At 47.0% G+C, this 16,575-nt stretch overlaps 1 protein-coding gene across 1 annotated transcript in view; it reads right to left on the reverse strand.

Annotated features, from left to right (window-relative positions):
- LRSAM1 (leucine rich repeat and sterile alpha motif containing 1) overlaps positions 1 to 16,575 on the reverse strand; it is a 46,450-nt gene that overhangs the window by 12,281 nt on the left and 17,594 nt on the right. The window contains exons 12-19 of the mRNA XM_082655717.1: positions 13,397 to 13,426; positions 12,854 to 12,976; positions 12,351 to 12,490; positions 11,449 to 11,493; positions 9,550 to 9,620; positions 2,604 to 2,703; positions 1,144 to 1,231; positions 72 to 146 (exon numbers count right to left, since the gene is read on the reverse strand). Of these exons, the coding sequence (XP_082511843.1) occupies positions 72 to 146; positions 1,144 to 1,231; positions 2,604 to 2,703; positions 9,550 to 9,620; positions 11,449 to 11,493; positions 12,351 to 12,490; positions 12,854 to 12,976; positions 13,397 to 13,426 (672 nt within the window). The remainder of the gene's footprint in view (positions 1 to 71; positions 147 to 1,143; positions 1,232 to 2,603; positions 2,704 to 9,549; positions 9,621 to 11,448; positions 11,494 to 12,350; positions 12,491 to 12,853; positions 12,977 to 13,396; positions 13,427 to 16,575) is intronic.

Here is a 16,575-nt window from a genome sequence, read left to right on the forward strand (position 1 = left end):
CTGGAGCCCCCTCCTCACGCCTCTGAAAGCCCACAGGGTGGGTCTGGGGGGAGGCCGCAGCCTGCGCTCACCTGCTTCCGGATCTGCCGATGCATCAGGTCCTTCTTCACCTGGAGAGCCTCGAAGGCCGCCTTCTGCATGGCGCTCTGCAACAGAGAGCACGGCCACTCAGGGGGCCCGCAGGGAAAACAAAATCTGTGTCAGACACCTTAATGTGTGCCTTTTCTGTTTCTTAGAGAGACAACTTTTCAGGTTACTTGTTTAATTTTTTAAAATAATACTTATGAAGCGCTTACTACGTGCTGGACACCGTGCTCAGGGCTCTTCCCACGCTGCACATGGAAGAGGCGACGACGAGAGTACCTTCACTGCCCCATTTCACAGATGAGGAAAGTGAGGTTCAGAGAAGTGAACCGGCTGGCACTAGCATGCAAGTCTGTCCAGCTCTCAGCCTCACCTTAACCACGAGGCCTGACATGCCCTCTAAGAAACAGAGCAGTTTCCTCAGACAATCTCACAAATACTAAGTCAAAGCGTTTTGGAAGACGAGAGAGATAGGAGTTGGGGAGAAAGGAGAGAGGAAACGATGAATCAGGGAGTGGCAGGACAACATCACAGAGGAAGAAAGGAGGGAGGGGATGCGAGGGTCGGGAAATGAGACTCCAACAGGGCCTGTGGGGAAAGCTGGGACTGAACAATTTGGACACAGGAGGGAGGAAATCACAGGGGTCCTTCCTGGTCCCGTCCACTCAGGAGCACCTGCTATGCGCCCGCTAAGCCGGCGGGAGAGCAGATGGAGGTGCGGTGGGATTGGAAGGGAGGAGTCTGGGGGCTCACTCCATGGGGTGGGTACCACCGTCTTCTGCCCATCATGTCCTCATGATGGAGCCCACGCAGCACGGGGAGCGGCTGCCTGGGGAGGGCGCTTCTCTAGACTTCAGGGAGCGGAAACGACCACCCAGAGAGGCCTCTCCCTGCCCCTCATCCTCACGGTCAGTACGCTTCTCAGCTCCCTAAGCATCTTGGTTCTTACACACTGTCCAGGAGTCCAGGACAGCGCCTCCACGTGGAGTTCTGCCGCTCTGCTCCGGGCTCCCCGCGTCCCTCCTGCCCCCTTCCTGAGCCCCTGCCCCCAGGGCTCACCTCCTGCAGGATCTGGCAAATGGCTTTGTTCTGATCCATCTGTTGCCAGGACAGGATCTGCTGGAACCGCTCATCCATTTCAGCCATGCTGCCAGAAACACAGCAAATTCATGAACATTTCCTGAGCACCTGCTACGTGCCAGGCACCTTGGAGGAGACGGAGATAAACCATTTATTCATTCAACAATACTCATGGAGCGCCTGCTGGGGGCCACATCCTGGGCTTGGGGGGGCGGGGTGGACATGGAGCTTTGTCTGAATCCCATGGCCCTGGATGGAGGGTGACGGAGTCTCTGTCTCCAGAGCTGGGGAGATGATCTCCCGGGCCCCGTCATCCACCCCTCCACTGGAATCCTTCCTACGATGCCCCCCCGTGAAGTGGCTGCCTGGCCTCTGCCCACCCACCTCCACCAACAGGGAGCTCATGACCTCCCAGGTGAGCCACTCAGGCTGAGAGAAAGCTGTCCTTCCCGGGCACTAACGTCTCACCCTCCACCCCAGTGTCTCTCACCCTGGCCGTGAACCTGCTCTCGTCGCCCTAGAGCAAGTCTAGTGACTTTGGCACAAAAATCCAAACTGCAAACCTAATATGTCCATACTTTGGTACAATCTTGGTTTTAAGGTTGTCTGTTTCATAATAGTAGCTGTTATTTATTGGACCCTTATGTGGCAGACAGTGTGATCATTAATGCCCATTAAATCCTCCAACAACTCTAGGAGTAGGTACTGTGATTTATCCCCTTTTCTCTGATAAGAAAATTGAGGCTCAGGGAGGGAAAATAACTTGCCTAAGACTTCACAGTTAGTTATAAGAAGTGGGATGTGAATCCACGACTGTCTGGCCCTAGTGCCCACGCTCCTAAAAACAAGGTCACACCAGCAGGAAGGAGGGAGACCCCTGCATCTGCTGGGACACGGGGAGGCTGGCGTGCTCCAGGTGTCCGGGGGGCGGGGAGGAGGTGGCACCTGCGCTGGAGCCACCCAGGTGGGAGGAGAAACACAAGGGCAGCCAGGGCTGTTGGTCTGTCCCTGTCTGGGGCTGCTAAGCATCGAAGGAGCTTTTCTCAACTGGCTCTGCCGGGCACTGCAGGTCCTTCAACAAAGCCACGGTGCTGGGGTGAACCTGGAAGGCCAGACCCAAAATGGCTGTCAGCATGAAGGCAGCCCCATCACCCTCCCCCCTCCAGTGCACCCCACCCATGACCCCTGGAGATTTATAAGTACACCATAGTCCAGAGCACAGCCTGGGTCAAACCCGAGCTCTGTCATCGGCTAGTTGTGCTTCCTTAGGGTCCAGCTAGAAAAATCACTTAGACCAGCGGTAACTTGCTCCTGACATCATGGCCCAGGGTGGGGTGGCCCGAGGCAGGAGAGTCCAGTGCCAGCTCTCACCCTACGGTCCTGGGCCCTGAGGCAGCTCCCCAGAGTCCCTCACTCGGGAAGCCTCTTCCTTACCTTACCTGGAACAGGCCTGCTGGACCAGGTTCTGCCTCTGAGACTCGTAGGCCATCTGGATGAGCCGGCTGTTACAGCTCTCGGTCAGCATCTGCTGCATGGCCGCTGCAGAAACATGGGGGTGGGGTGGGGACAGGGCTGAGCAGCCACTCCTGGGGAGCCTCATGGGCGTTACCTGGGCGTCCACCTGACAGTCCCCTCACAAAAAAGTCTCTCTTTTTTAAAATACAGAAGTAACTTCAGCTTGGAAGTCTGATTAGTCGTAAAACACTGAACAACATACACATAATCTTCTATAGTCTCGTCACCCAGAAGTATTATTACATTTTGATATATGTTCTTCTAGTTAATTTTTAATGCATATTGATGGATTTTTTAAAAGTTAACTGAAAGAATTAAAAGCAGGGACTTGAACAGATATTTGTGTACCCATGTTCGTAGCAACATTATCCACAATAGGCAAAAAAAGGTGGAAACAACCCAAGTGCCTATTGATGGACAAATGGGTAAACAGAAGTGGTCTTATCCATGCAACGGAATATTAATCAGTCTTAAAAAGGAAGGAAATTCTGACATAAGCTACAACGTGGATGAACCCTGAAGACATTACGCTGTGTGAAAGAAGCCAGTCACAAAAGGACAAATACTGTACGATTCCACTTAAACGAAGTACCTAGAGCAGTCAGATTCATAGAGACAGAAAGCAGAATGGTGGTCCTACAGGGTCCAGGGGAGGGGGCCGTGGGGAGTCCCTGTTTAGCGGGTACAGAGTTTCACTTTGGGAAGATGAAAAAGTTCTGGAGGTGGATGGCGGTGATGGCTGCACAACAAGGTGAATGTACTTAATGCCACAGAACTGTACACTTACAAGTGGTTAAAATGGTAAATTTTATGCTTTGCATATTTCACCATAATAAAAGAAAATTAAAATGTTATCACACTAAATATACCACTTTCTCACCTTTTATGAATGCATCCCTGTGTCAACATGCTGACGTGATGTTAATAGCTACAGAATACTACAGTGCCTGGATTACCAAAGTTTACGATGATCCTCCGTTTCAGAGCATTCAGAGTCTTTCTGCGATTATTAAATGATACTGCTATAAATATCCTTGCTCAGATATCTTCGTGCACATCTATTTGATTATTTCCTAGACTAATTCTTAGAAGTACACAGTTTTAAGGTCGTGGATGATGTATGCAAGTTACCCTTTCTGCCCTCCAGGAAGAGCCTGCTGATTCCTACTCCCTTTGGCAGCAGCACACAGGACAGCCTGATACCATATGCCCTCTACAACTCTGGGTTACTACCCTTTCTTGCCTTTTTGTTATTTTTATTGAAATTTTTCAGTTATAAAAATAATACATGCTCAGTTTCTAAAATAGCTAATAGGGAAGTTTGAAAAGGTAGAAAGGAAAAGATCCCTAACACTGAGCCTATTTCCAATTAGTTAATTTGATAAACATCCTTCCAGAAATGCAAACACAATCTTTCTCTTTATAAATGGTGGATGATGGTGACCTTTAAAATAGGGACATTGGAGACCTTCAAGATGGTGGAGGAGTAAGACGTGGAGATCACCTTTCTCCCCACACATACATCAGAAATACTTCTACACATGGAACAAATCCTACAGAACACCTACTGAACGCTGGCAGAAGACCTCAGACTTCCCAAAAGGCAAGAAACTCCCCACATACCTGGCCGTGTGGCTGACAGGGTCTTGGTGCTCCTGCTGGGTGTCAGGCCTGTGCCTCTGCGATGGGAGAGCCGAGTTCAGGACATTGGTCCACCAGAGACCTCCCAGCTCCACGTAATACCAAAGGGCAAAAGCTCTCCCAGAGATCTCCATCTCAATGCTAAGATCCAGCTTCACTCAACACCAGCAAACTACAGTGCTGGACGCTCTATGCCAAACAACTAGCAAGACAGGAACACAACCCCACCCATTAGCAGAGAGGCTGTCTAAAATCATAATAAGGTCACACATACCCCAAAACACACAACCGGATGCAGTCCTGCCCACCAGAAAGACAAGATCCAGCCTCATCCACCAGAACACAGGCACTAGTCCCCTCTACCTGGAAGCCTATACACAACCCACTGAACCAACCTTAGCCACTGGGGGCAGACACCAAAAACAACGGGAACTATGAACCTGCAGCCTGCGAAAAGGAGACCCCAAACACAGTAAGTTTAGCAAAATGAGAAGACAGAGAAGCACACAGTAGATGAAGGAGCAAGGCAAAAACCCACCAGACCAAACAAATGAAGAGGAAATAGGCAGTCTACCTGAAAAAGAATTCAGAGTAATGATAGTAAAGATGATCCAAAATCTTGGAAACAAAATGGAGAAAATACAAGAAATGTTTAACAAGGACCTAGCAGAACTAAAGAGCAAACAAACAATGATGAACAACACAATAAATGAAATTAAAAATTCTCTAGAAGGAATCAATAGCAGAATAACTGAGACAGAAGAATGGATAAGTGACCTGGAAGATAAAATAGTGGAAATAACTACTGCAGAGCAGAATAAAGAAAAAAGAATGAAAAGAATTGAGGACAATCTCAGAGACCTCTGGGACAACATTAAACGCACCAACATTCGAATTATAGGGGTCCCAGAAAGAGAAGAGAAAAAGGGACTGAGAAAATATCCAAAGAGATTATAGTTGAAAACTTCCCTAATATGGGGAAGGAAATAGTCAATCAGGTCCAGGAAGCACAGAGAGTCCCATACAGGATAAGTCCAAGGAGAAACACGCCAAGACACATACTAATTAAACTATCAAAAATTAACTACAAAGAAAAAATATTAAAAGCAGCATTTAAGAATCTGTAAAAAATACAAGCACATGGAGGCTAAACAATACACTACTTAATAACCAAGAGATCACTGAAGAAATCAAAAATTGCCTAGAAACAAACGACAATGAAAACACGATGACCCAAAACCTATGGGATGCAGCAAAAGCAGTTCTAAAAGGGAAGTTTATAGCAATACAATCCTACCTCAAGAAACAACACCTCAAACAAACAACCTAACCTTACACCTAAAGCAATTAGAGAAAGAAGAACAAAAAAACCCCAAGTTAGCAGGAGGAAAGAAATCATAAAGATCAGATCAGAAATAAATGAAAAAGAAATGAAGGAAACGATAGCAAAGATCAATAAAACTAAAAGCTGGTTCTTTGAGAAGATAAACACAATTGGTAAACCATTAGCCAGACTCATCAAGAAAAAAAACGGAGAAGACTCAAATCAATAGAATTAGAAAAAAAAGAAGTAACAACTGACACTGAAGAAATACAAAGGATCATGAGAGATTATTACTACAAGCAACTATATGCCAATAAAATGGACAACCTGGAACAAATGGACAAATTCTTAGAAAAGCACAATCTTCTGAGACTGAACCAGGAAGAAACAGATAATACAAACAGACCAATCACAAGCACTGAAATTGAGACTGTGATTAAAAATCTTCCAACAAACAAAAGCCCAGGACCAGATGGCTTCACAGGCAAATTCTATCAAACATTTAGAGAAGAGCTAACACCTATCCTTCTCAAACTCTTCCAAAATATAGCAGAGGGAGGAACACTTCCAAACTCATTCTACAAGGCCACAATCACCCTGATACCAAAACCAGACAGATGTCACAAAGAAAGAAAACTACAGGCCAATATCACTGATGAACATAGATGCAAAAATCCTCAACAAAATACTAGCAAACAGAATCCAACAGCACGTTAAAAGGATCATACACCATGATCAAGTGGGGTTTATCCCAGGAATGCAAGGATTCTTCAGTATATGCAAATCAATCAATGTGATAAACCATATTAACAAACTGAAGGAGAAAAACCATATGATCATCTCAATAGATGCAGAAAAAGCTTTCAACAAAATTCAACACCCATTTATGATAAAAACCCTCCAGAAAGTAGGCATAGAGGGAACTTACCTCAACATAATAAAGGCCATATATGACAAACCCACAGCCAACATCATTCTCAATGGTGAAAAACTGAAACCATTTCCACTAAGATCAGGAACAAGACAAGGTTGTCCACTCTCACCACCATTATTCAACATAGTTTTGGAAGTTTTAGCCACAGCAGTCAGAGAAGAAAAATAAAAGGAATCCAAATTGGAAAAGAAGTAAAGCTGTCACTGTTTGCAGATGACATGATACTATACATAGAGAATCCCAAAGATGCTACAGGAAAACTACTAGAGCTAATCAATGAGTCTGGTGAGGTTGCAGGATACAAAATTAATGCACAGAAATCTCTGGCATTCCTATACACCACCAACAAAAAATCAGAGAAATTAAGGAAACACTCCCATTTACCATTGCAACAAAAAGAATAAAATACCTAGGAATAAACCTACCTAAGGAGAAAAAAAGACCTGTATGCAGAAACTATAAGACACTGATGAAAGAAATTAAAGATGATACAAACAGATGGAGAGATATACCATGATCTTGGATTGGAAGAATCAACATTGTGAAAATAACTATACTACCCAAAGCAACCTACAGATTCAATGCAATCCCTATCAAACTACCAATAGCATTTTTCACAGAACTAGAACAAAAAATTTCACAATTTGTATGGAAACACAAGAGACCCCGAATAGCCAAAGCAATCTTGAGAAAGAAAAACGGAGCTGGAGTAATCAGGCTCCTGGACTTCAGACTATACCACAAACCTACAGTAATCAAGACAGTATGGTCCTGGAACAAAAACAGAAATATAGATCAATGGAACAGGAAAACCCAGAGATAAATCAATGCACATATGGTCACCTTATCTTTGATAAAGGAGGCAAGACTATACAGTGGAGAAAAGACAGCCTCTTCAATAAGTGGTGCTGGGAAAACTAGAGAGCTACATGTAAAAATGAAATTAGAACACTCCCTAACACCATACACAAAAATAAACTCAAAATGGATTAAAGACCTAAATGTGAGGCCAGACACTATAAAACTTTTAGAGGAAAACATAGGGAAAACACTCTATGACATAAATCACAGCAAGATCCTTTTTGACCCACCTCCTAGAGAAATGGAAATAAAAATAAACAAATGGGACCTAATGAAACTTAAAAGCTTTTGCACAGCAAAGGAAACCATAAACAAGATGGAAAGATAACCCTCAGAATGAGAGAAAATATTTGCAGATGAAGCAAGTGACAAAGGATTAATCTCCAAAATTTACAAGCAGCTCAATATCAGAAAACCAAACCCAATCCAAAAATGGGCAGAAGACCTAAATAGACATTTCTCCCAAGAAGAAGATACACAGATTGCCAACAAACACATGAAAGGATGTTCAACATCACTAATCATTAGAGAAATGCAAATCAAAACTACAATGAGGTATCACCTCACACCAGTCAGAATGGCCATCATCAAAAAATCTGCAAACAATAAACGCCGGAGAGGGTGTGGAGAAAAGGAAACCCTCTTGCACTGTTGGTGGGAATGTAAATTGATACAGCCACTATGGAGAACAGTATGGAGGTTCCTTAAAAAACTAATAATAGAACTACCACACGACCCAGCAATCCGACTACTGGGCATATATCCTGAGAAAACCATAATTCAAAAAGAGTTATGTACCACGATGTTCACTGCAGCTCTATTTACAATAGCCAGGACATGGAAGCTACTTTTTTTTTTTTTTTTTTTTTGCGGTACGCGGGCCTCTCACTGTTGTGGCCTCTCCCGATGCGGAGCACAGGCTCCGGACGCGCAGGCTCAGCGGCCATGGCTCACGGGCCCAGCTGCTCCACCGCACGTGGGATCTTCCCGGACCGGGGCACGAACCCGTGCCCCCTGCATCGGCAGGCGGACTCTCAACCACTGCGCCACCAGGGAAGCCCTGGAGGCTACTTTCTAACAATTTGCCATGTAACCCAGATTCCTATAACCTGGCCTGTAACTTTGTTTTAGCTCATGTGGGAGCTTTCTTTTCAAAGTATGTTTAAATCCTCCTGATTTTTTTCCACCCCTGCACTAATCCTTTAAGGGAGATCAGCTCGGTGCTTTGTGTCCACCTGGAGGGGTGGGATAGGGAGGGTGGGAGGGAGATGCAAGAGGGAGGAGATATGGGGATATATGTATAGCTGATTCACTTTGTTATAAAGCAGAAACTAACACCACTGTAAAGCAATTATACTCCAGTAAAGATGTTAAAAAAATAATAAAATAAAATAGGGACATTAATGATATGATACCTCATCAGGAGGTAGTAGGATGAAATGGTGTATGGAAGGTGCTGGACCACTGCCTGGTACACAGTGAACCTCGGCTAAAGGTGCGCACAATATCCCATTCTATCACTCAGGCTCTGAAGAATGGGGTGATCCAAAAAGAATCATTCCTTATTTTAAATAACAACGAGGAACTGCCTCCTTGCCTTCCCTGCCACGTGGCTTGATGTTCTCAGGATCAGATGGGGAGACCTCCCTCTTGTTTGTGTGGAGTGTGGTGCCCCAGGACCAACTCAGGGAGCGACAGGAAGGCGAGTTCCCAGGGGCTCAAGAGGCCACCGCAGCCCTTGAGGAGAGCAGCCCTAACAGCCAAGCTTTGTGAACAGCTCACTTTGCGCCAGCATGATCTTATTGACCCTCATAATGACCCCACGAGGCAGATAATTACCTTTCTCCCCATTTTACAGACATGAAAACTGAGAGGGACCAGTAATGCCCCTTAGGTCATACGGCTTGTGCCTGAGCTGGGATTCTGAATCCAAGTTCAGCTGACCTCAGAGCCCATGCTCCATGATGGGACTTGACCACCCCTCTTGAGGGGTAACACTCAGCGCCCTCTATATGTGACCAAAAGGGGGATGGCTGTCCCCTCCTGCCCCTCAGTTGGCCACGCTCTCCTCCCAGGACCCTGCCCCGCCCTACCCCACCCTGAGACTCACAGGCAATCTCACGGCGCCGCAGGTTCTCCGTCTCCTCCTGGGTTATAGACATCAACTGTTCCATTCTTATTCTAGAAAAAGATCGATCCATCAGCAAATGTATCAGTAACATTTCCAACAGGGAATCCCATCAGATGAACACCACCTCCTTCAAGAAGTCCTCCCAGATGTGAGAACTTAGGCATACTCTGAATGCCCACGGCATCATGTGCCTCCACTGGGGCCCTGTTAACTTTAAGAGTTTCTTGCATAAAAAGGTAAACATTCCCTTAGAAAAATGGGCCAAGGATACAAACAGCCAATTCACTGATGCTTAAATAAAAGTGACCAAAGAACGTATGGAAAGATTCTTAACATCACTGATAATGAAAGAAGTAAAATCTTTTCACCTATCGGGCTGGCCGAGATTAAAAAAACCGATAACCACTGGTGATGGCAGTGAAGGTGGAGAAGCGGGTGCTTCGTGTGCCGCTGAGGAGCGTAAACCGGCAAAATGTTCTTGGGGGGCAGTCTGGCAATACTATCAAAGTGTTCTTCGAATACTTCCTTCAAAACATTCACATGAGTGCGTAAGGGTATATCTAGAAGATGTTTACAGTAACATATATTGTTTGTAATTATGAAACGCCAGAAACCGCTTAAGTGTTCAGAGGGCTAATTACGTAAATTATGATATAATGATATAGTGGGATTCGCTACAGCTAGTACAAATAATGAGGTTTTGGGCATGGAAATACATCTGTGATATAAGTGAAAATTTAAAAAGTAATGGCATGTATGTATGTGCATGTTGCTTGTGTGTACACTTTTTGCCCCCCACACCACACTGGCACAGTAGCTGGGAGGGGGACAGCATCCTTTAATGTTTCTCGCAGGGTCTGACTTTATTGGAAGCAGCCATGTACCGTCTGAGCACTCCTGCCTCCTGCCCAGGCCCACAGGCTGCTCAGGGGAAGGCCGTATCTGGTACGCATCCCTGGACCCCAGGCATAGCCCAGGCCTAGCCCAGAGAGGGCACTCAGCCAGCGTGCTGAATAAGCGATGCCACCAGCCACAGCTCAGCTCGGCCTAGACCAGCCTGGCTGCCACCGCTCCCGGCTGAAGTGGACAGGGTGGTGGGGTTACACTGCAACTCCATGGGAGTCCCCTGCAGGAGGCCTGCACAGGCAGCCAGGAGCCAGGAAGGCTGGGCCCACGGGGAGGGGAGGCTCCCGCAGAGCACAGCAGCCAGGCCCACACTGATAGTCTAGGGTCCCTGAGAACCAGGAGGGATTCACATTAATACCCAGGGAATGGGGGGTAGGGGCTGTCCCTCCATTTCTAATCACTAAGGTGGGCACCTCAGTGCAGTCGATTTGAAATATGCAGAAAACACAAAGGGGAAAGAACAAGGTCACCACCTCCAATTCCTGCCTCTCAAAAATGTTCAATATCCTTTTGCTTTCTGAGCACAGACACAGGCAGAGTGTCTAAGAAATGGTACAGTGTAGACACTTTCCCACTTAGCGATGTGGTGTATTTCCCTTAATAAGGAACGTTCTCCTGTAAGAGTTAATGGCTACACATTATTCCTCTGTACGTAATTTACGTAACCAAGTTTTTCTTCCCAGAAATGTGGACTTTTTTCTACTTTTTTATTCTAAAAACATAGTAGGACATTATATATACATTCTTATTCACGTCTCTGAATTTTTCTCAGGAGTGTCTATGTATTTTAACAAACTTGAAGGCAGCGATTCTTTCTAATTCAATACTTCCTGAGGAGGTGAATCTCCTCCTAGCTTTAGGAAAACTTTCTGGCATAATCCTTGAGAATCACAAGACCTTCTCTCCCCAGAGCCATGCATCCCCAGGAAGGAAGGCAGCGCCCAAAAAACCCCACTAGAGCGGAACACTTACCTTTCATTTTCCAGCGACTTCAGAATCTCAGAACTTTTCTTTTGCCTGTGGAGGAAACCATGAAAAGCCTGTAGTCACCAGCGGGCCCATTTCCAAAAGAATGGCTCAGGGGGGGCTTAGGCCCCGACCACTTAGGGCCTCTGTGTTCTCAGGCTAATTCCTCAACCACTCCAAACCCCAGCTCCTCATCTGTGAAATGGGAATAATAATTTTTTAAAACTTCATGGACTGTTGGTAACGAGTGAATGAGAAAATAAAAAGTGCCTGGCATGTAACAAGCCCTCAACAGATGGCAGCTTTCACGGGCGCCCCTGGTGGTGAGCGCACTGTGCACGGCAGGCTGGCCGGCTCCCTCCGGCTCTGCATAACTGCGGGCGAGGGAGGAGAAAGAGACTCAGAGGATAGTGGAAAGGGAGGCTGGAAGCAATGGGGGGTGGTGGTGGTGGAAGCCTGTTTCTGAAGTCTTTCCCCAAGAGACCCCCAACTAACCCTTCTCGGGCTCCGTGCGACCTCTATCTGACCTGCTCCCTGCAGCTCTTGCCTTGGGCAGGATCTGTGTTAAAGCCAATCTCCCTATAGGGCAAATGGCTGTCCTCAGTGTGACTGGTGACCTGGAACCCGAAATGTTGGCACAGGACGTGATTTTGACTTGTTAAACCTACCCATTTTACAGATAGGAAACTTGGGAGGCAAAGCTCCAATCAGTAGCAGCCCCAAAACAAGAGGCAAACCTGGTCATGCCCAGATCACCTTCTTTTTAAGCTGGTGTGAATTGCAGCACCGAGACCTTGGGCAGAATCAGAGACCGTGAGGGAGAAATGCACCTCTATCCTGAGCTCCTCAAAGGGTATCAGGTGGGGGAAGGTCTCTGGGCCTGGGGGCCGGGTGGATGGGAGCCAGACCTCTGATTCTCCTGCAGGAGCTTCTGGATCCGGTTGGAGATGTTCTGCTCTGTCTGCTTCAGCTGCTCCTGCAGCCGCTGCCGCTCTGCGTCCAGGTAGCGCTGGCGCTCGCTCAGGCCCTGCTCCAGCCGGGACTGCTCCTGCGGCAGGACAGGCAGAGGTCCCGAGTCAGTGGGGGGACCGCCTACCCACCCCCAGACGCCACAGGGCAGCCAGGGGCCCTGGCCTGGGATGCGGAGACTAGGTTTCCTGTCTCTGTCCCGCCAGCCCTTTCCACATGACCTTGGACCAGATGTGTCTCTAGGCCTCAGGGTGTCCAGGCACCGGAGCAGGCTGGATGAGATAATCTGTATGGACAACCCCACCACCACCCCATGTCCTGGAGGGGGAAGTGAGAGAGCTCACTCCCACTGCCTTCCCACATCAGAGGGACCTCAGCCTGAGTCAGGAGGCCCCTGGCAGAGGGAACAGACAGGCCTGACTCCACTTAGCCGCTCACAAACCTCCTTGACCGTCTGAAGGATCTCATCCTTCTGGCTGTTGCTCTGCTGAAGGAGCTGGGCGTGCTCTCGCTGCCCGAGTTCCAGGCGCCGTTCGAACTCGAGTTTCTCCAGCATCTTTTGTTCCTGGAAGAACGTAGATCCTGGTGAGTATTGGCACAGGTTCTGTGGGTGTTAGGACATATGACAGCAGGGGGAATCCACCCCCCAACTCTGAACGGTACAGGCGACAGGTCTGAACACTGAGCCTCGCCCCCGCAGGGCCCGACTGTAATAAAATGGGCTCTTCACTGGCACGGGCTAGTGGTTTAGAGCCTGGGGTTGGGCTCAACCTCTCCAAGCCTCAGTCTTCTCATCTGTCAAGTGGAGACACCCTCCCAGCCACCGAGGCTGCGTGAGACTGTGGTGAGGCAACGTATGTAAGGGGTAACAGTTACTTTACTCTCTAATTTAGAGCCAGGAAGAACTTGTTTCCTCAAATCTTTTATAATAGTTGAGAGGTTTAATGAGAAGAAAAGTGACAGAGGACAAAAGGCATTTTCTTACCTTCCTCTTCTCATAGTCTGAGAACCTATTCTGGGAGGAAAAAAAGAGTGGGGTCAAGAGAAGGTGGACAGCAGCGGTTCTCGCTGGACAGAGTCCCCGGGGCAGCCTGACACCACTCAGATTTGCAGGCACATCCAGACGACTGCATCAGAGGGCTGGGGTGGGTGGGATGAGGGGGAGGGTTGTTTGATAAAGGGTTCCAGATGGTTTTGGTGGACACGAGGGTTGAGAACCACTGGGCTTGGCCCACTGTAGGAAGGTGTTCAAGGCAGTTCTGTTGATGCAGCACTGAGAAGGCATAGTGCTCCAAAAAAAAGACCAAGAATGGGTATCTGATTCCCTTGTATGTCTGCACAACACACCTGCAAGTACCCAGCTCCAGCCACCAAAACACTTACAAATGCCCAGAGGCATGTGCTCAAGTTCCTGAGGAATTGTTCAAAGAGTGAAAGCACTGAAAATAACTCAAATGTCCATCAAAATGCGATTACTTCAATAAGTCGGGGTTCATCCACACAATGATTACACAACTGTCAAACGATGGGGCGAATGAGGGTGCAGCTAGAGCAGGATGTCTGCCACCTTTCACTGTGTGGGCAGCATGGTTCCACTCTTGTAAAAACACCACCACCAAGACTCCAGTCTGAGCTTTGTGGTTGTTGAGACAAAAGCTACAAAGGAGGTTCATTAATCAGCTGATGGCGACTCCTCCAGTGGGTGGGACTGCAGGGTAGGAGGGGCGACATTCACTTCATCTATTTCTGTATTGTTTAGATTTACAACAAGGAGTGTGAACTAGTTTTGTAATCAAACGTCAGCACGCGCACATTTTTTTTTTTTTTTAAGAGGCCCTTCTATTTAGTCATCTGGCTCTGAGACCAGGATCAGCGTCTGTCTGAGCTGTAAAAGCAGCATCCTATAAAGAAATAAATTTTCCTCCTATCTCAGCACAGGAAAAATCTTAATCTTTAATTATACAAATAACATCTGAATATATTCTCCTTGTAAAAAGCCCATGCATATAAAAGTACCCATTGGGACTTCCCGGTGGTGCAGTGGTTAAGAATCCGCCTGCCAAGGCAGGGGACACGGGTTCGAGTCCTGGTTCGGGAAGATCCCACAGGCCACGGAGCAACTAAGCCCGTGAGCCACAACTACTGAGCCTGCGCTCTACAGCCCGCAAGCCACAGCTACCGAAGCCCGCACACCTAGAGCCTGTGCTCTGCAACAAGAGAAGCCACCGCAATGAGAAGCCTGCACACTGCAACGAAGGGTAGCCCCCGCTCGTGTCAACTAGGGAAAGCCCGCGCGCAGCGACGAAGACCCAACGCAGCCAAAATAAATAAATAAATTTATAAAAAATAAAAAAATAAGAAGTGCCCATTGACCACTCCTGGGCCTAATCCTGATTCCCGCCCAACCCCCCTCCATGCTCCCCATCCCCCGCCCCCACGTAAACATCATTATCAGACCCAACCCCATGCAGCTACTTACGTACAACTTGTGCCTTTGGAAAAATATATTTGTATGTGTGTGCATGTACATATAAACATTTTTGAATGAAGATATAATTTACATCCTGTAAAATCCATCCTTTGGAAGAAATGTACAATTCTGAGTTTTGACAATTGCACACAGTATCGTAATCATCACTACCGTCAAGACGTAGACCAGTCCCATAACCCCCTAAACTCCCTTGTGCCCCTGTCATCAAACCCTCCTCTTATTCCCAGTCACCGGCAATTACTGATCTGTTTTCTTATGTATTTGAACCTCCTTTTAAAACATAAAAATGGAAATATATTATTGAATATTTTCATTGTGTTCAAGTTGTCCTTTTCACTTGTCCACCTGTCCTGTGACCCAAGTCTGAACAGATCCTTCTCACCGTATGAATAGGACATGTCAGTTCAGCCTCTTCCCACTGATGGACATCTCGGGGGCGGCCACTACTTCACCACCACAAGTAAGGCTGCCACAAACCTCCCTCCGAGTGTCTCTGTGCAAGTGTCTCTCTGGGGTATATACTGAGAAATGGAACTTTGGATTGTGGGCTGCGCCCAGCTGAAGTGCTGACATATTTTGTCAAGTTATCTTCAACAGTGGGGAGACTGATTTCCATTCCCAAGACCAATTCATGGGGTCACTGCTTCCCCACACTCTGGCTAACAGAAATTATCATAGTGAAATCTGTGCCAGTCTGAGGAGGAAAACGGCATTTCATTGTTTTAATTTACCTGTTCCTAACTACTAGTGAAGCTGGGCATTTTTTTCATACTTATTGATCATTTGTACTGTTTTATTCTGTAAAGTACCTATTGATATATCTTCGGTCTATTTTTTCTCTTAGGATGGTTTTCTGTTTCATATTGATTCCAGAGTTCTTTGTATGTTCAGTCTGCTAATCCTTCATCAGAAATATACGTTGTAAATACTTTGAGAGCATAAATTGACACAATTTTCCTGGACAGTAATCTCCTCCCTCTCGAATTCTCACTGAGCTGTCAGAGGAAACGTAACCCTACGAAAGCCTTCACAGCAGTTCTGGAATACGGGGGAGGGTGGCATCAGGGAACCAGAGAATAATAAAAAAAAAAAAATCAGTGGAAGATATGAAGCCAAACTGGCTACAGCTGGTGCTCCCCTTCCCAGCCATCGGAGGCCCAGGTTTTTGGGCCTCCGGGAGTGGGGGGGGGAGCAGACAGGTGGGGGGCAGAGGCAGTTTCTGAGCTTCCTCCTCCATTCCTGACCTACGCTAGTTCACCCCCAGGGACCCGGGAGGGCCACTGTCCCGAAGCTCCATCCAGCAGGGAGACACACAATAAACAAATCCTCTTCCATGTAATTCTCCTTGTAATTTAGAGCTGTGATTGTAACGCAGCAGGGCCCTAGGCTACCTTCCCAGGACAGATTCTGCCCCCCCCCACCCCCCGCCCATAATGTCCTCCACCTGCCACTTGTCTGTAGAGAAACTTTAGCCAAAGAAGAAACTTAACCAGAGAAATGAGAAATTACAGAAGCAAAGGAAAACAGTCAGCAAGGCAAAATAATAGTTTAGCCATTAAACAAAGTCAAGGACCTTTAGCTCCTCCTCAAGGGCGATAGATAACATTCTGAGCCTCCTCCTTTGAGCTGTTTTGCAGATACTGAAACCGCCACAGGTGGAAGAAATTAACTAC

This window comes from Grampus griseus (assembly GCF_964374135.1).
Source record: "Grampus griseus genome assembly, chromosome: 6".
NCBI classification, from domain to species: Eukaryota; Metazoa; Chordata; class Mammalia; order Artiodactyla; family Delphinidae; genus Grampus; species Grampus griseus.